Below are 24,794 nucleotides of genomic sequence, written 5' to 3'. Positions count from 1 at the left end.
CCGAGGAGCGTCGGAACATTTATTGCTAACATACCTTTTGTTCTTGTTTTACTCTCTTTTCGTTGAACAAACGTGTCAAAGGCGTTTGACATAGTTGAATACGATCCACGAATCTAAGTTACATTCGATCGGCTTACTATTTAATCAATAAATACATTTTTCCGTACACATTTCCGAACTCGGTGCAACCTTCGATATGCACATAAAAGAAGAACGACGAAGAATGGCTATGCGTGAATTGTTTGAAAGTTCACAAACGATAGAGGCGTTCACCTTTAGCGTTCTTATTGTTACAATTATCAATGTTGGTGTTATTATAATTACCGTTATTTAAAGTTAATTGATATTAATATTAATATTATTATTATAGCTGCTCGTTTTAAGATAACGCAACAAATGCTCAGTACGAAATATGCGTGAAAACCAGTGATAACACATTTCTTCTTCTCGATACAGTACGCACGGCCGTTCGCAATATATCGGTAGTATAATTCTATTATCGATTTCTCTTAGAAAATAATACCTACAGAGAATAGAATCGAGTATTAACTGTGTTCGCTAAATATACGCATGTTTCCTTTATTTTTTGAACGAGTGAAGATAATAATTAATGGAGTCTTTTATTATACCATTGCGCGTACTGCAACTTGTACCATTCTCTGTTTTTTTTTTTTAATATGTATTCTTACGTTGTGTGATGTAACGCGATTGTGTAACCGTAGTATGTCGAGTCATTCATTTGGTTTATTTTGGCATACAAAATAATTTTATTTACAGTCTGACAATAATATTAATTGTTTATCTATAGTCCTTTATACTAAGTGGCGATAGTATAATTCGAATTACTTACTATATTATGCGGTTTTTCGGCTATGTACATAACAAAACGGCACGAATAAATATCATTGGACATGGACCAAGTTTTTCTTTCAGTGTACATGCTCACCGCTTCGCACAAACGATTCGTTTATTAGGGACATTCGAACCTGTAGAAAATTGATCTTTAAAGAACAATCGATAAGGTGGGTCACTAAAATACTACTTGTACCATTAACAATTATGAAACTACGCATTCTACACTTTCATAGAAATGGATTGATTTTTGTATGATTTTGATTGATTCAAAGAAACAGTATGAAGATGCGGTAAGGAACGAAACTTCGTTAAATGCATCATGAATGTAAGAGAAATGAAATGATCTATTGAAATGATAACGAATATGTATAATTAAGCAATACGATAATTGCATCTCTTCGCTTCATAGGTAAGAACGTCGCACAAAGCATTTTGTTCTTGAATCCACTGAATAACAAAGAAAAACTTGTCACCTAATATGTAAAACGTACAATGTTTACTTTATATTCGGCTCAGTTGAGCTTCGAATCTGACAACGTCCCTGTCTAACGAATCGATCGACGATCACAATTTAATAGCTGTGAGATTGACGATGCATTATCTCGCGTTCTTCGATACAAAGGAAAATGTGGCAGTTGAATGGAATAACAAATAAAAAGACAGGAGAAAATAATATTAGCCCTCGAAACGAAGTCAGAAGTTCGACTCAAGTTCCATTACAGTGAAGAAAACATTGACTCTTAATTCGAAATATTTTATCTTCCATTATGTTCTATTGAACGATAGATGTTCCTACAATAATCGTTGAAAAACGAAGACGATTGTAGTAAATAACATTTAAACATCGTACGTGATATACTACACATTTACATATGAATGACGTAGAATATCGTACGAGTAGAACTTTGAAATTGATCCTGAGGGCTACATTGATATAAGACGTATTCTTTCGGATATTTGAACGTCGAGGAAGAGAAGAATTCGTCTCATATCTTATAAGATAGAAAAAAAAAAATGACGTATATAGATCGCAAATAGAATGAAAATCAGTCGTATAATCTGATGATCAAGGACGAAGTAAAATTTCCTTTCCTCCTAACTTACCGCGTATCTAATTTGACCTGAGTAAGAATATTATTTTCTTTTCTTTTCTTTTTCATTCTCTAATCGAAAGCATAAATCGCTGATGGATTTACGTTAAACTTTGGCTAACGTAAGGCGCCAAGCTTGCGTCTTTCTAAAATTCTCATCTTCGATACAGCCATGTGTAAAATGTTCACCGCAAAAATCTTCCCTCGTCGTTAATGTTAAAGAGGGCTGCTTGAAATAGATAGCCGCGAAGATCCATTTTCTTCTCGATTAACTGGGACGACTCTGAGAAAGACGACGACGATGACGACGACGACAACGACGACGACGATGAAAGCTGTATCGCTTCGTGTCTCAATGTAGTTTCAATGAGGACGAAGAAGCATAACAAGATAAATTCCTCCTTTCAGTGGACATCAAACCAGGTTAATTCGGAGGATTTCCTGAAGACTTTTACCGACATCCTCTTCTAGCGATGTCCGGATACTACGATGCGTGAGACTGCTGAGATTGCGACAACTTGCTGGAACTTTTGTGATGGCTAGACGTGTGTTTCTCCTGAAAATACAAACAGAACTGTAATATTCCATCTCTTTAACATGTCTAAGGTAAGAAATTAATGAATTAATAAATAGAATCAATTCTTAGGTCTTTTCCTTGACTAAACGCATATATAAATTCTCTAATTCCTTGGAAGATTATAATTATCTTGCGATGGTTATCCTAGGGAACGACTTGATCATCGTTAAACGATGAAATTCCTTTTCCATACTTTTGCTTCCTCTCTTATCTCGGTCGTAAAGAAACAGATGAGGAATACGCTATATTTGCATCAGCCTATTACGAAAATTCAACGAGAAGTATTAATATTAATGAAATTGATATTAATGAGTTGATCAAACATACTGATTACGGTACGTATCGTGAGACATTGCAATTCAATTTTTACTACGATGCATAATTTAGAAATTATGAATGAAAACGTATTCCTCGATGCATATTTCAGACACGCGACAGGTGTTTGTATAGCTTAATAAATGGATCACAGGTATTCAGTTAAATTAATTATGAATCCTAGTCGATGCTCTGAGAAAGAATATCGCAAATGAGCATGAGACACAAGAACGTCTGAAATCCAATTTTGCGGACTTGATCAACCAAGAATTAGAGCAACGTACGTGAAGTAACTTCATGAATGAATGACATATGTAGAAGCTTCTAACGACGTAAATCGAAATAATCATAATGGATCGCAAATGAATACTACGTGTATTCAATGGTATCGAAATAAAGGTGGATTAAATAGATCGAATGATTCGAATAGCAAGAAAAAAAAAGAAAAAAAAAGAAAAAAAAAAGAAAGAAAAGAAAATGCCATGATATCGCTGATTGCACCCCATTCTATCGTCTTCCCAAATTTAGAAGGTACTCTTACTGTCCGTGAGATATTAAATGAAACGCAAATTGAAGCATAATCCTTAAAAACTGAATACATGCATACGACACAGAAAGCTTGCTACCGCGCGCATGCTCATGCAAAATTACACGCACACAATACACTCATAACAAACAACAACAATAACAACAATAGCATCGACGCTTCGACAATAATGTAGGCAGACATCATCAGTACCCTCCACCAAGCGAGTAAAATCAAATAACATGTTTTGTGTTTCGATTGCCGACTCTTATATACTGGAAACCATTATTTTCCACGTATGATGACGTATAATGAAGACCTTTACACATGATAATAATCGTATTACATACTGATAGCTGTGATATAAATGTTAGTACACAAAAAGATGCGGCGAGATGGTGTGCGATATTATATCTAAAATATATTCATATATGTACGTATATACATACAGACCGTGTATACGTATATGCATACATATATTTTGTATGGTGTGTTAAGAAAGAGACAAAATAATCACTAAGGTACTTTTCGTTTCCACAGAACGTTTATTTCCGATGATTATTTCTTTTCTTGGTCGAACACGTGACGCGTACGATTCCTGGCGTAATTATGTATGCAATTATCCGCAACGTGAGCTATAACAGTCTAATTTTATAAAATTATATATAATATTATTTTTTATAAAATTAAAATATTATATATAATATTATATATGTATATATGTATGTATAAGCACCTGCATTTTTTCTGGTAAATCAACGATTCCGGACGATCCAAGCACAGAAATATCAATGCCAGGTAGCGAGTCCACTCTGTTCGTCTCTTCTCTTAGACTTCTTTCCTTCGGTTTATCTTCGTGCTCTTCGAACGCGTAACACATATAGAGATAAAAAAAAGACATCGTTTGAACGGTGTGTATTTTACAAAGATAATACCGTGGGTATCTATGATTTTTAACGAATGAAGTTTCCTTCTTTCTTTTTTTTTCTTTTTTTTTTTTTTTCTTTTTTCTTTTTTTTTCTTTTTTTTTTTTTCTTTTTTTCGAAATCCATTAAGCGTATTCATATGGGCAACACTCGGAGAATTTTACCAACACGCACATTCGTGAACGCAGGTGGTTATTGTATAGGAAAATTGCAGGAAACGTACGCGACAAGTGGTAGATATACATTGTGTACAGTATTGATGCAGTGTTCGCAATGTTACACATCTCGTGTTCCTCTTCTGTAGCTGAACAGTTCATAAATTTCATATCACTCATGTCAATCGCTGGTCACATGCGTGGGCTTGTATTATTATCACTAATATATTAATATATATTATAACTCTCTTTCAACTTCTCACTATCGGAGAGTACAAAACCTACATAATTTACCTTAGCAATTATTTTGTCTTCATACGACTTGTACAATTGCACAATTTTAACTAGGCCGATTCTGTCAATTTCCCGTGGTTTTAGTAGTCCCTCTTTTTTTTCTCCTTTTCTTTCTTTCTCTTTTCCAAAATCACACACGGATCCCGCAAATCCTACACGCTTCCATCATTTTTACAATACCGTTTCGATTACATTTATCGTTTGATTAAGGCTAAAGCTAACAGGATCTTGTTCTTTCCGTTTAATAATCGATACGTATTCAGGAAGAACAAAGCATTGTTCAAATAATACACTAATTTCTGGTAATCAAAGTAAAAATATATTTCTCGTTGTACAATCGCTGTAGTCTTGCCGATGGAAATTAAATTGCACAATTAAACTCGTGCATCAGCCATAATCGATAATCATTAAAGGAGAAATTATGGAAAGTAAATCAAATGGTGTGTATCGGTAATTATAATAAAATAAAAATTTTGCCATACATTCTTCCTGAATGTTTTTTGTCTTCTTTTTATCTTTCTCTCTTTTTTAATGTTTTTTTTTCGGTTTTTATCATTATTTCGTGTCGCTTCGAAACAATTCATATCGTTTTACATTTCGATTGAACGATTCAGTACTTTGTACCGATGCGACCGAGGCATACGCGAAAATTGTTCGTTAACAAAATCCTAAGAAAGGCCCACGACAGATTTTAAAAAGTATACACGTGCCTTTGAAAAATAATTTCTTCTCTTGTGCAAATTTCTATACACGTTATATATCGTTTTTTCACGGCACTTGTTTCACACGCGGAATCGTTCCCGTGAAAAGAAACTTCATTAATTATATTTTTCTTGTTCATTTATTTTTTTCTTTTTTTTTTTGTTATACCTTTTCCTTTTTTTTTTCTCTCTCTAAATTAGAATAACGAAATTACTAAATCTCCGTCCTTGCTAAATAACGATTCAAATGATAGAGAATTGAATACAGAATTTTGCACTGAGAAGCCTAAAAAAGAGGCAACGGTCATAGCAATCACACAGTACACATGTAATGGTCTAAGTTTCAAAATACTAGGTACTAATTGTGACAATAATTATAACAATAACAACAATGACATCGATGAGCCATTAACGCTAGCTGCATGATAAATTTTTGTCCGTCACAATGGCAAACACGATACACGCATGCACGCGTGCGTGTGTGAGTGTATATTTTATGTAAATATAAACGCATTCTTAATAGATTATATATTCTTTTTTTTTTTTTCTTTTTAATATATTAATCACACTATCTCTCGCTCTCTTTCGACACGTTCCTGAGATAATATCCATTCTATATCAACGATTATTCTTACTTTGTTGCATATATATATACACATATAATATATATACTATATATATATATATATATATATATATTATACATATATAATATACATATATTGTCAAAGACGTGAATTGTATTGATAAGAATTAAAAAAAAAATTACACCTACGCGCGCCACGATTACTCCAAATAAATATAAAAACAATCTACATACACTTAAGACGCTCAGTGATCAAAGCTCGAAGCATTGTACAAGAGAATGTAAAAAATAAAATCTTAGGTAGGAAACTCCTTAACTAGTCGCTCGAATAATGGACCATTTCGTTTCAGCGAGCTTAACGTGAAAATCTGATCATCTCTTCATCAATGTGTAAGAAACAAAAAGAGCTAAATATTATCTTAATACGTGGTTTTCGTCTCGTTAACCCTCGGTATGCCGTCTTTTACTCTATAAAAGTTCGTAAAAAATTCCTTTATACATTCATAGTACAGCTACTCGAAATTCGCAAAAATGCCATTGAATCGTAAAAACGAGCTAACAATGAGAACACGCTCACTGATTCGACGCAAACACAACAGCCTAGATACGGAGGGTTAAAGAAGCATCGTTAAATCGTTGCTCTGACTTTTTAGGCCCGATACAGACAAGAGATGCAACGTCGTTCCAATTTTCGACTTGCAACGCTACGAGATTCGACAGATTTACGTTTCTAACGATACAACGTACACGAAAGGACAATCTCGTTATTAAAAGTATAAGATCCAATGCAGAGGAACGTACGACTTGGTTTAAGCTTCGTCGGTCCGCCATTTTGTTGCGCGGATGCAGCAGTACGCGCGTAATGGCGGCCTTAACTCGCTCGAATTGTAGACAAATATATACAAATTAGAAAAATTGTTGGCTAATTGACATATAAATACAGTCTGGGAAAAGTAATTAAAATTTACTCGATTTGAAATTCGCTGATCATTTGGCGCGATACCCCAGCGGGATTTCTGCATCGAACTTATATCTCCAATAATGGAATTACGGGATTATGATCGGTACATCATCAGAGATATAAACCCGCCGAATTGAATAACGTCATCGCTACAAAATCGCAACAAGATAGCATCGCTCGCCTTATTTGTACCTTAACCGAATGATCAATCACTAATTCCTTTGATCAGACTTTGATTATGACCGCGTGTACTAATTCGGACACGAGAGACGAATGGAAAAGAATAACGCGTTATTAACAAGTCTATAGTTGTCGTATACTAACAGTGAGAGCAAAAGTTCTATACCGTCACTTTACGGCTCCATCTAATCGTTAACTATCATTCGTAATTTTTCTTCGACGAATCTGCACCATATTTTTCAAACAGGCGTACAAACGTATCGACATCGTTCAAGAGAATGGCGTAGAAGTAGAATGTCGCGAAACTAAAGATAGTAATACGGAAGTCGCATTTTATTTTGAGCGGTCGTCGTTTTCTTTTATCGCCAACATTCTATTTTTTTTCTTTTTCTTTTTTCGTTCTTGCAAAACTATTTGCTATTCTAATGCAACTTCGTATTTCACGCTGGAGAACACTGCGATGATAACCCTTTGCGTTCCTTCTGAATTATACGAATATTATACGAACAGCCTAGGCGAATCGTAATGTTAATACACCACGCATTGTACTTTGATTTTCTTCAAATTTGTTTGAAAATATATGCAAAGTTAAGTTGGATGCCAATTTTGGTGCTGGAATAAGGATAGAAAATAAAGTATCGAAAGTGTCAGTAAAGAAAGCACAGTCGAAATTTGGATTGGCTGACACGAAGCAGCAAAACGGATAAATTGGACTGCAAAGGGTTAGTCGGAAAGAATCTTGTTAATATTATTCATCCGCGTATAAAAACAGTGACAATGTGATACAACGTGTTAGTTTCAACAAAATTATATATAGCTTTACAAATGCGTACACTTTCAAATTCGTATTAATGATACACTTATGTTTTCTGAGCACTCTCATCACTTCACTGCATACGATACATTTTATTCTTTTTTCCTTTTCGTATTTCTTTTATTCATTTTTATTTTTCTTTCGTTTTGTTTTATTGATTTTTTTTTTCTTTATTTTTTTCGTGTTTTTTTTTTTCTTTTTTAAGTAACGTCGTAAGTTGTTCTAGCCGTTTACCCGTTTCGAATTCGACGATTTGATTTCGTGAACGCAACACTCTGCACACCACCCTTTCTTCCAGAACCCTTTGCCAGCAAAGGAATTTCTCAACTACCCCAACGAACTTCGTTCGATCGTCAAAGTAGCATTGCAAAAGATTTACTCTTCGACTATCGTTACCGCGATACATAAAAAGGAGGAGAAGAAAGAGATCGAGAAAGATTACTCTCTTTTTCTCGATTTTTCAATATTGAGCATACGTTAATTAAAATCTATCGACGTTTGACCATGAGCGCAAAACATAGTTACCTTTTCATTTCTGATCTGGCAGTGTTTCGTGCATATATCTTCACGACAACGATTTCTTTTGTTCGTTTGTTCTTTTTCCTTTCTTTTTTGTGATTCTATCTTTATTTTTTAACAAAGGAAAAAGTTGTTCGAAAACAAAATTGTCGATATTCTCGAAAGTTATATATCTTCTATAAGATATAATTATTCTTACTCGAAGTATAATCAAATAATTCACTCGACAATGAATAGTAATTGAAGAACTTCTTTTAGCGTTCTTAATTCAAACAAAACGAATCCGGTTTCATTTCTTTCCTACACATTGCACGTCATTTCACGACATCGTCGTCTTCGTGATTCCGAGGCCACGAGGACCTCGCAAAATTTTTGTTTCATTCTTGAACGAAGGCTCACACTCATTAACTACTCTAAGGAGATGCGCTACAGGTACAAAGGTGGAAAGATCGAAATGGTAATTTGTAACACTAGGGGAATAGAGATCGTACGATGTCATGCTGCTACTTCTACCATTCACAAACTGGAAGGGAGAAGAAGAGAGGATAGAGGCAAGGTGAAAGTGTATTCCTTCAAGATCGAAGTTTGATTCTACGGGAATCTCCAGCCACTTCCTTTCCTCGGTTCCCAGTTTCATATGTATCTTTCCCCAAAGAATATGGTCTTCCCTTAAAATAGAGAACCTGCCAAGGTTCGTGATATTAATGGATCTCTTTTACACGAAAGCACTTAAATACTTAACGATTATACGTTATATATTTTGTACCGAATGAATATTAAACATGAAAATGAATTGTGATAGAAACTCGTGTACGACAAAAAGATATTGCACGAAAAATTTTCAATTACATGTGTCGAAAGTTAAACTAAGACGTAGTAACGATGACAGAAGAAAAAGTAAAACAATGATAAAATGGAGGAAGAAGTGGCTGCAGTTACTACCTCTACTTTGGAAACTACCTCTGAAGTCCACTACAAGACAGGATTTCCGTACGAACGTTATTCCGGTGGTGGAGGTGGTGGTGGTGAGGAACTAGGAGGAGGTCCACTCGGCAACGGTGGTGGCGTCTTGGATTCCTGCCGAGCAGACGCGACTGGGATCATGCTTTGATTTTGTCGCATGTTCGGTGGTAAAGACGGTGGCGGTACAGACGTATCAATGGCACCGTCAGGTGTCATTATAACGTTACCCGCCGGATACATTGAGTACTGTTGCTGATATTGCGAATAGTACATAACAGGATCATAAATGTATCCGGCGGGAGTGAACATCGAGGGCGGCGGGTAATTAAAGAAATAAGGATCCGGTTGCGACTGATTTACATGGCCAGCCCTCGAGTAACCTGGATCACCACGAGCGGAGGGAGGATGAGGATGATGCGGATTACGGGCATTGTTACTATTGTAGGTGTCTTGCTGATAGTAGCCGTCGCGCTGGCCGGGAGCACTGTAATGGCCCGCCGATCCTGCTGGTGGTGGACCACGCCCGATATACTGGCGGCCGCCTCTACCGCCTCCACGTACCTTGTTATTGCTGCCTGAACTATAATGCCTGCCATTCTGCCGTTCGCCTGGTCGATGTTGTCCGTAACCCGCCGAGGAGACCTGCGATTGCTTCTTCGTTGGCGGAACACTAGTCGTTGGACTCTCCTTCATATCGGGACGTTCGCGCTTGCGACTCTCGTTGGTGAACTCTGGAACGATGCTGCTTGAACTGCTTGTCGTCGAAGGGGCCCCAGAGCTTCTCGAGATCCCATCCGTACGGATTTTGATCTTTAATGGAGCCTGAACGACAGACTGAGCCGGCGAACTCGAGACACTATCCGTACCTTTCAGTCGTTCCTTAGGAATAATGATCTTGATACTTGTATTTTGGGGGGATTTATTTTTATCTGTTGGCACTGCATTTCCTCCGGTGCTTCCTGTCGACTCTGTGCTCAAATTCAATTTGTCTTTAGGAATCGTAATTTTAATAGGTACCGCAGGCACAGTGTCCTCTCCTTTCTCTTTATCTTTCTCCCGATGCTTCTCTTTGTCTTTGTCTTTATGCTTGTGTTTGTGCTTCTCTTTACTCTTCTCCTTATCTTTGTGTTTATGCTTTTCCTTCTTTTTCTTCTTTTCACTTTTGTGGTGTTCCGACTTCTTTTCCTCCACGGGAGGTACAACGGTTAAAGTAGTAGACGTTGGTACGGAAAGAATGGATTCTGTAGTAGTTTGTATAGGACCAGAGAGAGCACTTATGTCAACGGTCGAAACTATCGTAGATTCACTAACCGATGATAGAGGCAAACATTGACTTTGAATAGGTTCCTGTTGCGTAAGTAATATTGTATGAGATATAGGTGGCTGAAGCTGCTGTAGTGACGGTTGTTGCTGATGTTGCTGTTGCTGTTGCTGGTGCTGTTGTTGTTGCAACTGTTGTTGTTGAAATTGTTCCTGATGAATTTGTTGCGGCGGTATTTGACTAAACTGCTGTATATTTTGCAATAATGATGGCATGGGTGCTAAAGGCTCCTGAAGTAAAGCACTTATACTTTGAGCAGATTTCATTGGCGATAAATATTCGCCTTTAATCTGAGAATGTTCAGCTTTTATCGGCATATCTGTCTTGTAAGATTCCTTTTTAATTTGGAATTCTTGCGAATCTTGCTTTACCAGATTAGTATCCAATCCATTTGTCAAACCCTGTGGATTCGAAGAGATCTGTTGCTGCGTCGATATTGTATTAAAACGTGATATCGTTGGTTCCGTGTCAAATGGTTTAATGAGTTCCGGTGGTTTCATGTCATTTGCGATTTGCGTGGCTCTGCCGTTTGCCGATGGATTATCTCTAATAGGTTGTATCAGTTCTGGTACCCTGCTAAGCATCTTAGCAGCCTCGAAACTAGAAGTATCATCCAATTTTACTTTCACTTGTTGTCCACTTTCACTTGTACTACCCGTACGATGCCTTTTATGGGACGTTGTAGAAACATCGGTAGCCGATCGTTTAGCTTGCTGCGTTTCTTGTTGTTGCAAACCCGGTGGGCTTGCAAAAGGTAATACTAAATTAAAACCTATCGATGTATCTGGTACACGTTCTTGCTTAGGAACTTTTGCAGCCGAGGGCGGCGTCTTTTGTTTAGTCTTAGGCCTCTGTGAATGAGATTCTCGAGGCGTTGGTACTTTCTCTGGACTGAATAGCGATTTGGGCTTACCAGGGGGGGTTTGTAATACACTCTGTTGGGTATCGGACGAACTTTTCTCTATGTCATCATGCCGTTGTCGCTTTTCAGTTTTCGCATCATCAAGATTATTTAAAGACGTTAAACTTGACGATTGAGAATTACTATTTTTAATTGTATCCTTTAATATCTGAGACACACCATGAGCTGTATGCTGACTGGATACTGTCTTCGAAGTTAATGATTTTTGAGTAAGCAACGAAGTCGAATTGGTGCTACTAGGAGATTTTTCTTGCGAAAATGAACTCTGGTTAGTGGTAAGTTTTACATCGGTCAAAATTGCGCTAGTACTAATCTGTAATTTTTCTGATTGATTGTATTTTGTATGATGTGATGGTTTCTGCGTATTCGAAATATACGGTACGTCAAGCGTTGGTTTAGGTGGAGGTAATGGCTTTTCGATAAGCTTCCTAACCTCTTCACACCTTTGCTCCAACGTGTCAGACTTTCTTTGTCGGTCAACTCTTGTTGGATCTGGATATTTATATGGCTTTTGTTCACTATCTTTTCTATGTTCTACAGGTTTATGTCTTGGATCATACATTCTTTTATCATGACCCTGATGTTTACTTTCTACTCCACTTAATCTGTGCACACTATGATTATTATTACTAAGTTTTTCCTGTATATTTCCATGAGGTATTGGATCTTGTAATGTTCCAACATCTGGTCTGTGAGTAGTGGAATCCGTTAAAGAATTATCCAAAGTTGGTTCCTTCGGTACAACATGGCTGTGAGAATGGAGAGTACTACTACTACTACTACTGCTACTTGTACCAGTATTCGAATTGTACTCTCTTTGTAACCTCTGTCTATTGGGATCGCGATTTGGTTCCCTAGCTTGAGTACTACTCGAATGCCTCTGAGTTACCGGTTGTCCAACTTTTATATCTGGTCTGTGGTGATGATTGTGGTGTAGTGTCTTTTGTCCAAGAGACAATGGATGTTTGTTCAGCACGTTTGTACTAGATACAGGTTTATGGTGATGCGAATGATGCTTATTAATATCTGACACGTGACTTTGCGCAACCGTCGTTGGAGCCGACGCCTTTTCCCTTTCTAACCGCTCACGTTCTTTCTTTTCTCGATATTCCCGATAATCTACTGGTGGTCTCGCAGATGCAGGAACATTTTGTTTCTTTTCCTCTTGTTTCTCCGTCTGATGAGGTCGACTCGTATGGAATGTAGGTCCACCATCGGCCGTCGTCGCGGGAGACTGTACCTTACGAGGTTCCGCATCCTGCATAAGACATTAAGTAAAATTATCTAATAAATTTAATATTCTGTATTACCTTTAATGTATGATGGAAGTACTTCTATAGTCTTTAACATAATATAGCGATAAAAGTACTCACAAAAGGTGAATTAGGTAAACTAGGATGATTTATGCTTGGACTCTGATTGGCAGATATGCTCATTATTTTTCTTTTCAATCTTGATGGGCACTTATCAAATATATGGAGAAATTCTGCTGTAAGCTCTTGTAAAAGCTCAGATGTTACACTTCGATCGACGTACCAGAACCAATGTTTCCCTTCTGTACTTTGTGGTATCTACAAATGAACGATTATAATATTGCAATTAGTAACATTTGTTTCTTATAATAAAAATTCTTTTAAAATGACTTAAACATAAAATAATTTAACAATTGTTTTATTAAGGAATAAAATTAATAATACGCACCTCCCAATTAGACCATTTACACGCGAGATGAATGCAAAAGCAGGCTACTACCGTTGGCTTGTACTGCAGACACATGGTTGTCAAATGCAAACTGAAAAGAAAAAATTCTTTTATAAATCAACATGAGAACAGTAACAGTCCTCTCAATCACTTTGTTTTTTGACGAAATATAACCCAGGGCATAAAAAGAACTGTACTATAAAAACGAAGTACTAGTTCTATTAAACATGGGTAATATCGGGATAAAACCAGGACGAATTTCTTACGATTCGTTGAAAATAATTAACTACAATATTTCCAATTACAATTTCCGTAGACGGAATTTAATTCCAAAGAGTACGTTTCCAAAACAGTTAAAAAAACAGTACGTATGAATGTAATACTTTTTCGTGATGAGCTACACAAAAATTTCTATAGAAATATTATTAACTAAATCAATATAGTATATGCGACAGTTTTCTAAGTGGTAATTATAAACGTAAGCCCTACAACACTCTGTTGTATCGTAACAAATTTACCGAAGTTTGCCCCAACATAATCCCATGATAGAGAAAATTTTTCTTTAATAACATTGAACTATATGAAAATTTGGAACTGCAAATTAAATTGACCAGAATTTCTAACATTTTTTATATTCGAGAGAACGTGTCATTTAAATTAAATAAAATAGCTTATACATTTAATATATCTTTACTAAAGAAGAACGAGAAAAAAATTTTTTAATGAGAAAAAAAAAAATACAAATGTTCAAAAAGTGGTAAAAATTTCATTATAACAACAGAGATAGATTAAGGCTTAATCTACACTAATTATTCAGTCTCTGTATGACCTGTTCAAATATTATTTTGAAATATTAAATAATATTTGAATGGATTATAACCAGACTGTGTCCATACCATAATGAATTACTAATGTAACATATAATCTAATTATTCATCTTTTATTATTCAATGTTTTTGAACATTCACTCGCCATTACACTACTTCCACATTCATTTCACTCACTCTTAATTTGCTTTGTGCATCTACAGCTTAAAAATAAGTGTATGTAAATATAAAAATAAAAACTGGACAATATACCGTAATGTAAGAGAAAACGATCAGTCCTTAAGAATATTTCATTTACCTTCAATTAAGCAATCCTCATCGTGAACTTAGTTTACGAAATAAACTTCGTTTCGCTTTGGCATACGTTCTCTTTAGAATCAGACATTACCGCGACTGCAACGCAACATTCCTCCCCAAAAGTTACTGTTGACATTTAAACATTCGCATTAGAAATCAGAAAAAAAAAGTATGAAATCAAAGTAAACTTTCCTATAGTAAACTTTTGTCTTATTTTCTTTAATATATCATTCCCTAAAATATCTTTGCTTTCTTCTTTTTTTGTCATCATATAAATGATTAAATAATTTTGCTCCTTTTTAGGAAAGAATGTACCATGTAATAGAGTTTTGTATTATTTACAAAAAAATATTTGTACAATTTTATTTCACGTTTACTTTGCTTTCTAACAAGAAAATAGGTCAGAATGTTGCGCCAGTGGCTATTGCCTGACAGTCTTAGCTTGGAAATATGCTCCAGCTGGCATCTATTTGACCAGAAGACTGCTAAGAGTAAGAGATACTAGGAAATAATGTGTAGCCACCTGTTAGATGCCATGAAGTATGAAGTCTGGGCTAAGTCCTTGCTCGCTGTAAAAAAAGTTGCAATGATTCAATACAATTTTTTGTAAACTATATTTAAAAAGTCTAAAACTTTGTTGTTTACACTATTATTTAAACTTATTATTATGATACCAATATCTTGATAAAAACCATGGAAAATATTTAGATGCATATTATACAAGATTTTAAATGTAATTTATATACCTTTAACCAGTTGACAACATCTAACAACATGTGTGTGGGGATGATCAATGGCGACATCAAACCCCAATGTTTGTAGTAGGACATTTTCATTGAAAACCAGATCTTGAGCTTGCTCAAGGTATTGCTACAAATGAAAGTAAATTTCAATGATAGCATTTATCATTAATTATAGGTATATCATTATTGATATTAATAATAATATTAATTATTGATATTTTACCTCGGATCTGACATCAGGTGGGGGCTGATCTCTGTGGAGACACATGTGTGCCATTTTGATAACATGTTCTAACTTGCGTGGTTGTTCTTCGACTTTTGCTGCTAAAAATAGTGCCGCTGCTGCAATTGCATTCCTGTGGAAATGTGACAGCGAGTGGAATACATAAAATCTGTGCATGTACACTATTGCTGTGTTGATACATAATTGTGACCTATATTTAATTAATTAAGGAATATACTCAAAATGTAATATATTAATAACTAATAGATTATACTTATTTTTATGTTGTATATTCATTATTTATTTTATATAGTATAGTACTCACTTCAAGAATTTCTGTGCTATTCAGTATCGATCAATGTAATGATCTTACCGCATTAAAGCTTATATAAAATAAAAATATTCTCTCAAATATTTTGAAGTTTATCATAAATGTATCATTATATAATTATATCAAATAAACATAAAAATAATGTTTAAGTTATTTATTAGTATAGTTAATTAATATGTAAATAAATAGAATAATGAAAATAATGATATATTACATCCAATATTTTACATTACGGTAATAATTACATATTTATAAAATTTAATATCTAATATCTCAACTATGCCATAATAACCAATATAAATAAAAATGATTAAACTAAAAAACAAAATTATGTAAGAGAATATACTTAATGATTATTTTTAAATTATTAAATTAAATGGTAAGATTAAAAAATGGACGGCACAGTACATTATATGTAAAAAATTTTATTTAATCTGTATGTTACATTAATATGAAGAATTTGATCAAATAAATCACATAATTTTGATGTATACTCTTGATTTTTATTTATACTTTATTTATGTTAAGATCTTCTTCATTTATGCTTTCTATCACATTATTAATTTTCATATTTTAGATTTCCTGTTACCTTATTAAAAGGAAAATATATAAATTAAGAATCCAGAATATGTTACAATACAAAACATAGAACAATACAAAAAATAAATATTACACTATGTATTAAATATTATTAATGTACTTTATCTAATACAGGTATTATTATACATGCACTACAGAAATGTAAAACTAGAATTCAATAATATGATTTTTTTCCAAAGTAGGTTTCATATTCATAAATTTTAAACTCAAAATAATATAAAAACTATATTGTACTTTTCAGAACTGGTAAGATAATTAAGACATTTATGATTTTCAAATATATATCTAAAACAAATGTATAGGAAACAGAAATGGTTTCTATGATATATTGTAAAAGTATATCTACAACATTTCTAAAATATTATTAGTATAAGTTTAATGTAAAAAATGTGTTTTATTAGTTGAAGTTTAATGCACAAAATATTATGTAAAGTTCATAGTTAAGTAATAAATTAACATATACTAAATATACTGAAGTAAACTATTACTTTTTATATTCACCATGTAATCAAATAGTGACAATGTGTAATAGTATGATATTGGTAAATAAGCTTTCGTCCTGATTTGATTTTAAACGTACACGCATACAACATACACACATGGGCACACACACACACACACACACACACACACACACACGCGCGCGCGCGCGCGTGTGTATATATATATATACATATGTGTATATATGATGTGTGTGTATGTATGTATATATACACACATGCGCACGCGCGCACACACACACACACACACACACACACACATATATATAAATTATATGAAATAATATACTTGCATAAAAAATATAAGCAGAAATTGTGGTTTTTGGTTGGTACTACTGTAAAACTTAGCTTGGCAAACAATGCTGCCTTTCCATGACCCTATTCTCTGTCCTCCTTTTGGATAACCAAATTTTGATGGGCACTTTCATTCACTTACACTATTTTATGATCAATATGAATGTGTTGAATAGCACAAAAATTCCGAAATTCATTATACACTAAGGCTAACATAATGAAGTTCAATATGGAGAATCGTAATCATGACGCGTGACCTCTTCTTTCGCACGTCACTCATGTTTACAACACGTTATGAATATCATATTCGTCCAAAAATTTGAAGTATTAAAAGGTCAATGTGTAAAAGAAATACAATCAAATAATTAAATATAATAATTTGGAATGATCTAAGCAAATATAAAGCATAAAACGGACATAAAATGATCGTGGGGACAGGGGGAAAGGGAGGTTCAGAAACACGCAACTGAACATGCACTCGTTAAAAGGATACACCACAAGCCGCTGTCCCATATCCTGAATGAAATTCGCTGCCTGCTGCCGGTAGCTCAGTTCTTTATCCGCGTCGATGCCGCATCTTCTGCTCGGCGTGTTTGTAAGCTGTTCTTTCGTAAAGTACCATTTTTCGTCAGCCGCCATTTATATGTACACACAACTCGGTACTAACGATGCGCACTTCACGGCGGTTGCGACGGTGGCGGCGAGCACACAATGCACAACGGCAACACGTTGAAAACTTCACGTCACTACGCTAACCGGAAACTCCACTCCAAATTCATACTCGTGGAACTTTTCACAGTAAAACATAATCACACATTAATTATTAAATAAATATCTTTATAGTGCTGTTACAACTTCATTCATAAATATTCAATTGTCTCTTCCATGAATTACTTCTCGTTTATTTTATGCAACTTGCACTTTATGTAGAGATTCCATTTTGAATTCCGGAAGTAGCATCTTCCTATTTTAAATCATTTGGTTCGTATCTAACTTCACAGCACTGCTGCAGATCATGCAGTAGAAAAATCAGCTCCAGAAATTTTTCAGAGACTTCGGTACTTCTATGTATTTATGACATTAAATTGTCGTAGTTTACAGGTTAATACGAAACTTCGAAATATCGTTAAAATTATTTTATGGACGTTTTATTCGTTTAATATTTTACAAAATAAGTTTTCCGTATAATAATTATAATAAATTAATAAAGTCAACTTTTCAATAATGCATCACAGTAACGAGATTTATTTTTAAGATTTGTCATAAGAATCGTTGCATTTTTAAGTGAAATTAGTAAATACTTTTATAATTTCGATAAGATTTTCACAAATTTAAACTCGACCGTAAATGCATCATAGTTTAGAACTCGGTACATGTTAAGTCTGCAGAATAATCAATTATATACGGCATTAATTATTGTACGGAAATACCTTCCGCAATCATTTTTCATTTTTATATTATAATACACCACATTAATAAACTTGATTTACGAATTTTTGGCAGGCCATGAGGTTGGTTATTTCAATTACAATAACAAAACAAAAAGTTTGTAATATCTTATATTTGAGGTATTAAGGTTATTTTATGTGTAATAAATTTATGCACGTTTAAAATTTACCCCATTTCATTTGAAAAAATTATAAAATATTGTCGTTATGTTGCACAAGGAGTTGTAATTTTTTCGACACGACGTACACGATAAATTTGTATCATTTAATACGAAATAAATATAAATAATTCTTTGTTGCGAACACGTTGCATTAGTTAATAGTAAACACGCGTGCGTAACGTAAATTCAACTTGGCTAATATTTTACGACCAACGTCATAACCTACCTGAACTTTTTCAGTCTACGATAGGTATGAATCACGTAGTTTATCAATTAGAACTTTTGAGCTTTAAACTCCCGGAAGTGACGCAACCGACGTTGAGCTAGTAGTATGTGCACGCAGCCAATGTTACCCCTGTAGTAGCGTCCCGTTATCTTCGTCCTATCGAAGGATCCAGTGTTGTCTTTCGAGTATTTATTATTTATTCGGATACAACTTCAGACTTACTGCACAACTGCCAATATTTTACGTTTCACAATATAATCTTTTTCTCTCTTGAAATATCCAGAAGTACGCAGAGTGTGACAAGCGTAAATTGGTTGGCACTGACTTTCTTTCTTAGAAGATTTGATGTAAGAAATCACAGTAAGTTTCTAAAAAAATTATGCTTCGCGGCTTTTTTAAGTCCCGCTTATTTCGTTTTATTCCAATTTTCACAAAAACCAATCACATGTCCGCCTCATTATTTCGAAATCCGTACATACATCAATGAGACTTCATTCAACATCTCACGTATAAAATGGCGGCGAGCTACCACTTGTTACAAATACGTATTATATTATAGTTGTATTTTATCAAATAGATATAAATACAAATGTATACAATATTTTATATATACCATAATTTTTTATATATAAAATATTGTTTAATTTGCAAATTATTTTGAAATAGTAAAATAAATGAAATCATTTTGATTTCCGGCGTTAATAATCGCGCTAAATTTGAAATTGTAATTATAAATTGATATAATTTTTATTTTATTTAATTTTTTATGCAATTATTTTGTTTTGGTTTCGTTGTTTATTGTGGGAAATTAATTTTATTTTTATAATTTTTATTTTTTTTTTTAATAGGCAAGTTATGTTCCGTATTCCAAAAACAACAATGCCCGTGACTATTGTAGCCACAAAGAAGTCAAAACAAACACAAACATGTTTATATTCATCTTATGAATGCACACAAGTTTGCCTTGAGGGATATAGTTATTGTGCTAAACATATTCTTGAGGATTCAAATGCTCCATTTAAACAATGTGGTTTTGTATATAATACTAATGGAAGAAAATGTCTAAATCCTGCACCAAAATTGGACAGAAGAGATATTTCGTATGTACTGAATCTAAATTTAAAGAATTTTGTTTAATGTTACAATTTCTAAATTATATATAAATATCTGTCTTTTATAGATATTGCAATGAACATGCTAGGAAAGCTCAAATAGCACGTATAAAATCAACAGCAAGACATTCTTTACCACAAACACCTGAAATGCTCTTGCTTAATTTAAGTCATTATGTGAAGAAAGCAGATTCAAGTACTGAAGATACTGAAGAGGAAGAAGGAAAAATGAAACAATTAGATCCTTTCAGTAAGCCGTGATTTAATTATTTTATTAATAAATTAAAACTGATTTTAAAATATTTGAATTGATTTTTATACTTTGCATTAACTATTACTTTTGCCTTTTAGCTGAAGTTGATGCATATAAAGTAAATGCAAGTGGATGTGATATTTTGGATTATGCAAGTTCTTCTGATAGTGATGTTGAACCTACTATGGTGAATGATACATTAAGAGGAAGTTACCTTGATGACAGTGATAATGAAAGTTTATATAGTGCACAAGAAGATCCTTTAAAGTAAGAATATTCTTATATATGAATACTTATAATACTTTATTGTTTTGTTCCTTCTTGTAGAACATCAGCTAGCTTGCTTTGGCTTGAGCAAATCTTAAAATTGAAATTACATTAATTGCCATTATCTTGACTTACTTGCCTTTCGTAGTTGCTTTTTGCAAAAATGAAACAGTAATTTCTATTGAATCATTAGTATTAATTTTTTAAGGCATGCTGGAATTTTTACTGCTGAGGAGGTGATCTACATTGCAAGAGAAAAATTAATTAGGCTACAATCACTTTACATAGATCAGTTTAGAAGACTACAATATATTTTAAGAGAGAAAAGACGAAAGTATTTACATGCACTTAAAAAGGAAAAGGAAACATTATGTAGTATACATGACCAACCAAAAGAAACTGCAAAAGAAAAGAAGATTTATGAAAAATTAAAAGCTTTAAATCGTTATCATAGACGAAGCGGAGTTGAAGCAATACTATATAGAAAATCCTTAGAACGTAGAGCACAGGTAAATAAAGCACAAATATTTTGCTTTTATATAATAGGTAATATTAATATAATATATGATAATAATAAAAATTATTATATTGCAGGCAACTGAAGGACCAACACAGAAAATACCAAGTATATCAAAATGTATCTTTACAGAAGGTGGAGTAAAATGTGGAGAGAGAACTCTTCCTGCTGCAAAACATTGTCGCAAACATATTTTAAAAGTAAAATAATTATATTCAGTTATACTATTGATATAATATAAACCTAAAAAATTATATTTTATTAACAGGATCAACATCAAGTTTTGTTTAAAGCATGTGGAGCAATTCGAGCAGATATAGAGTGTCATGAGCCAGTACCTGTAATATTTGATACAAATTGTGTGTTCCATATGAATTTACCATCTGAATGTAAATTAGAATCTATGAAGGTAAGACTTTACATAAGTATTTTTTGTAGTGTAAGTATTAACAAAAGTAATACAATAATGTTAATTTTATTTTTATTACATAATTATTAGTTTAAAGAATCAAAACCTGAAACGCAGGAAATATCAACAACAGATAATCAATCTATGGAAATTGATGTAGTAGGTGAAATTCAAGAAATTGATCCAGATGATGATATGGCGGGATTAATGAGAGAGATGAGCGATGCTGCACACATGAAACCAGTATTTAATGAAAGTTTAAATAGTGAAGCTAGCACAGATACAGCATTTAGTTTATCAGCACAGATGAGTGATAGAGATGATCTTGTTTCTGTGTGATAAACTCTTCTATGATTTAAAATCACAGAATGTTAATATTTGTTGTTACGTAATTATACTAACTATATTTATATAAAACTATACAATTCAACACCTACTTACAAATTTTATTCAACTCGACTGTATTATTAACTGTATATTAAGTGCCTAAACGCTAAGAAAGACATGTGAATTCAGACATGCATATTGTGTGACAGCAAAGAATATATTATTAATATAATTTATAGATTTGTGTATTTGTATATATACAATTACTAGCATCATTTTGATTTGTAAATATGTGATTTCCATTTTTTCATTATTGAGATTTAAAAATAAAAACAAGAATCACCTTCTTAAATGACAGTTTTAAATTACACCCATCATATTATACTATTTTTCGAATAATTCACAGTATACTTAAATACTTAATAATAAGTATATTTAATATAAATATTGTAACAGATAGTGATATAAAATATATAATTTATAAAAATAAACTAAAAAAATTTTGCACCTAAAATTCATGATTTATATTCTTAATATCACTTTCTATACATTAAGTGTTATATAGTATATAAAATCTTTATATATCATTCACATAGTTTTATTAAACATATTGTTTTGCATTCAGATTATTAAATGAAGTAAAATTTATTTTTTAAAGAAATTTTTTAATATTAATTTTACTTGGTGCTAAAGTTAACTTAGGAATATATAATTTTTACTACAAATAAAGAATTAAGTACAGTGTTTTCAACTAACTATTAATGAAATTATTAAAATTTATTACAGCAAATAAGAATAAATTGATTTTGAAAAACAATGAATTTAAAACAATAAAACATTCCCTTTTTTTAAAAAAACAACAAATTTTCTATTTCTATTTATATTATACGTAAAAAAAATTAAAATCTTTCAGGATATATAGTAATATATAAACATATTTCCAAAAACTAACTTTTATACTTAGTTTATACTTAGCATTTAAATTTTTACAAAAAGCGCAAATCATTTAGTTAAATACACCAGTATTAATATAAGATGTAATTTAAGAAAGTATTTCGCTTACAAGAATATAACGCTTTTTTTCAATTTTTACATTTTCTGTAAAAAAATACATTGTTATTGATCATGGCATTAATCATTAACATACAAATAAAATAAATGTTGTAAGTAACTTACAATAAGTAGATAAAGTTTTATCATAATTTGGTTGTTTAAACAGTACATTTTTAAGTAATAAAAAAAGTGCACCATACATATTTTGAAAATAATTTTTACACTTTGTTAGTACAATGACCACAAGAAATGCAGTGTGTAGAAATAATAGTATAACATTTAACAAAATTTTATTTACAATATAATTTTAGAGAATTGAGGATATTTCAGCTCTTTTTGCAATCATAAATTATGGATGCGTTTTTTTTACGTAAGTACAGCTAAAAATATTTAGCTTTTAAGTTTTAATCATGTATTATCTTACGACATGCAGATATGTACATATAATTGTAAGTAATTACCAATTCAATAATTGATAATTACTGTGGCAGTATGAGGGTACTTTAAAATTTCAATATATCCAATCATTATAAATGGCAATTTACCGCCTTCGTTTATCTGTGTCCATACTTAATGAGATTACTTTGTGCACAAGCGTATCTATAGTTACACAAAACTAGAATATGCTGTGACATTAACAGTAATCATCTTAATTGGTAGTTTGTTAGTTACTGAAACACAAACTTATATATATGCACTTTCTTTGTAATACAATAGTTAAAACTTTGTGCAAATGCAGAGTAATTATAATAAAACAACTTGAAAGAAAAGAGCACCAAAGTTTTTTAAAAACAAACGTATTTGTAAACTTATTAAAATGTATATATGATCAATAGGTGTCTAATTTTCTATAATTTGATATTGACTTGATACCACTGTTTTTTTGTTTTTGATTTTATAATTCAACTAACATACATCTATTCCAGCTTAAAATTATTGTAAAGCATATAGAGCACTTTGTTAACTTCAATAATACATTTATGATAGAATTACGTATAACACTGATTCAATTAAAAGATATTTATCTAAATTACTGTATCAAAATAAAGAATGCAATCATTAAATATATCACAATTAAACTTGGGCATTGATACATTGATAGCTCTAAACACATACATATTATGTAAATGCCAAGCATCTGATAATTAAAGAAATAATACAGATTGTTATTATTTAATGCATAATTTTTTTAACTGTTAATATGTATCCATTTTGATGTATATTTAGTTTACATATAAAAGTAAAACAGCAACATTGTATATAAAAACAGTTAAATTTAATTAAAATAAATGTCAATATAATAATAGCTGCTCAGTTTTTGTACGCAATTTTGTTTATATTAATTTCAGTAGTATTTACTTTTACAAGAATATTTCTTATAAATCAAGCATCATTTATGATTAATAAACTTAGAACAATTGCATGGCATTTTCACAAATTGATGTGATTTTAATAATAAGATATAAAAAACTATCAAGTAAAAATTCACTATAATTATCTATCTTTATAATAATCTATCAAGTAAATTGCAAAATATTCAATTTTTAGCTTGAATTCTGACTGTCTTTATTATTTTCAAAGAACGCAATATCTCAAATATAATTTTTTAATAAGTATACTTCAAATATTGTCGTTGCATTTGAATTATCTAACTTTCTTCAAGTTGTTTAACTCATTTGTTCTTGTGCACGGAATACTCTTAACATTGTAGAACATTTAGCATTTATTCCAGTATAGTACCTTCTTAAGTTTTTAATAACACACTATGTTGTTACTGATAAAAAACCTTATGCTAAATG

General features: G+C 32.4%; 2 protein-coding genes across 5 annotated transcripts; one reads left to right on the top strand and one right to left on the bottom strand.

The window, feature by feature from the left end:
* Window positions 1-1,567: 1,567 nt before the first annotated feature.
* On the bottom strand, window positions 1,568-18,076 carry LOC108545469 (cyclin-T). 3 transcript variants are annotated; one of them, XM_017897102.1, is made up of 8 exons: window positions 17,716-18,076; window positions 15,498-15,708; window positions 15,278-15,401; window positions 15,055-15,100; window positions 13,408-13,498; window positions 13,080-13,277; window positions 10,025-12,964; window positions 1,568-2,502 (listed from the first exon to the last, which is right to left on the bottom strand). In XM_017897102.1, the coding sequence occupies exons 1-8, from the start codon at window positions 17,859-17,861 to the stop codon at window positions 2,431-2,433; spliced, it is 3,828 nt and encodes a 1,275-aa protein (XP_017752591.1). In that variant the 5' UTR covers window positions 17,862-18,076; the 3' UTR covers window positions 1,568-2,430. The 3 variants fall into 3 exon arrangements, with proteins under 3 accessions (XP_017752591.1, XP_017752590.1, XP_017752592.1); XM_017897101.1 differs by lacking the exon at window positions 1,568-2,502 and having other exon boundaries at window positions 9,422-12,964; XM_017897103.1 differs by lacking the exons at window positions 1,568-2,502; window positions 15,055-15,100; window positions 15,278-15,401; window positions 15,498-15,708; window positions 17,716-18,076 and adding an exon at window positions 14,533-14,603 and having other exon boundaries at window positions 9,422-12,964.
* A 1,074-nt stretch (window positions 18,077-19,150) lies between these two features.
* On the top strand, window positions 19,151-22,069 carry dgt1 (KAT8 regulatory NSL complex subunit dim gamma-tubulin 1). Of its 2 annotated transcripts, none has more exons than XM_017897091.1 (8): window positions 19,151-19,417; window positions 19,906-20,157; window positions 20,238-20,419; window positions 20,521-20,689; window positions 20,898-21,198; window positions 21,284-21,406; window positions 21,475-21,615; window positions 21,733-22,069. In XM_017897091.1, the coding sequence occupies exons 2-8, from the start codon at window positions 19,913-19,915 to the stop codon at window positions 21,952-21,954; spliced, it is 1,383 nt and encodes a 460-aa protein (XP_017752580.1). In that variant the 5' UTR covers window positions 19,151-19,417; window positions 19,906-19,912; the 3' UTR covers window positions 21,955-22,069. The 2 variants fall into 2 exon arrangements, with proteins under 2 accessions (XP_017752580.1, XP_017752579.1); XM_017897090.1 differs by having other exon boundaries at window positions 21,706-22,069.
* The last annotated feature ends 2,725 nt before the right edge of the window (window positions 22,070-24,794 follow it).

This window comes from Eufriesea mexicana, unplaced genomic scaffold, assembly GCF_001483705.2.
Source record: "Eufriesea mexicana isolate 0111107269 unplaced genomic scaffold, ASM148370v2 scaffold422, whole genome shotgun sequence".
NCBI lineage: Eukaryota > Metazoa > Arthropoda > Insecta > Hymenoptera > Apidae > Eufriesea > Eufriesea mexicana.
This window is presented reverse-complemented; position numbering and strand designations above follow the sequence as displayed.

Excerpts from the sequence above, each read along its gene's own strand:
- dgt1 (XM_017897090.1), top strand. The coding sequence starts at position 19,913 with ATGTTCCGTATTCCAAAAACAACAATGCCCGTGACTATTGTAGCCACA. Across the intron at positions 20,420-20,520 it reads GAAACAATTAGATCCTTTCA|CTGAAGTTGATGCATATAAA; the intron begins GTAAGCCGTGAT and ends TTTGCCTTTTAG. Across the intron at positions 21,616-21,705 it reads GTAAATTAGAATCTATGAAG|TTTAAAGAATCAAAACCTGA; the intron begins GTAAGACTTTAC and ends CATAATTATTAG.
- LOC108545469 (XM_017897101.1), bottom strand. The coding sequence starts at position 17,861 with ATGGCGGCTGACGAAAAATGGTACTTTACGAAAGAACAGCTTACAAAC. Across the intron at positions 15,709-17,715 it reads ATGGGACAGCGGCTTGTGGT|GTCACAATTATGTATCAACA; the intron begins GTATCCTTTTAA and ends AATTAAATATAG. Across the intron at positions 15,101-15,277 it reads ATGTTGTCAACTGGTTAAAG|CGAGCAAGGACTTAGCCCAG; the intron begins GTATATAAATTA and ends CTTTTTTTACAG.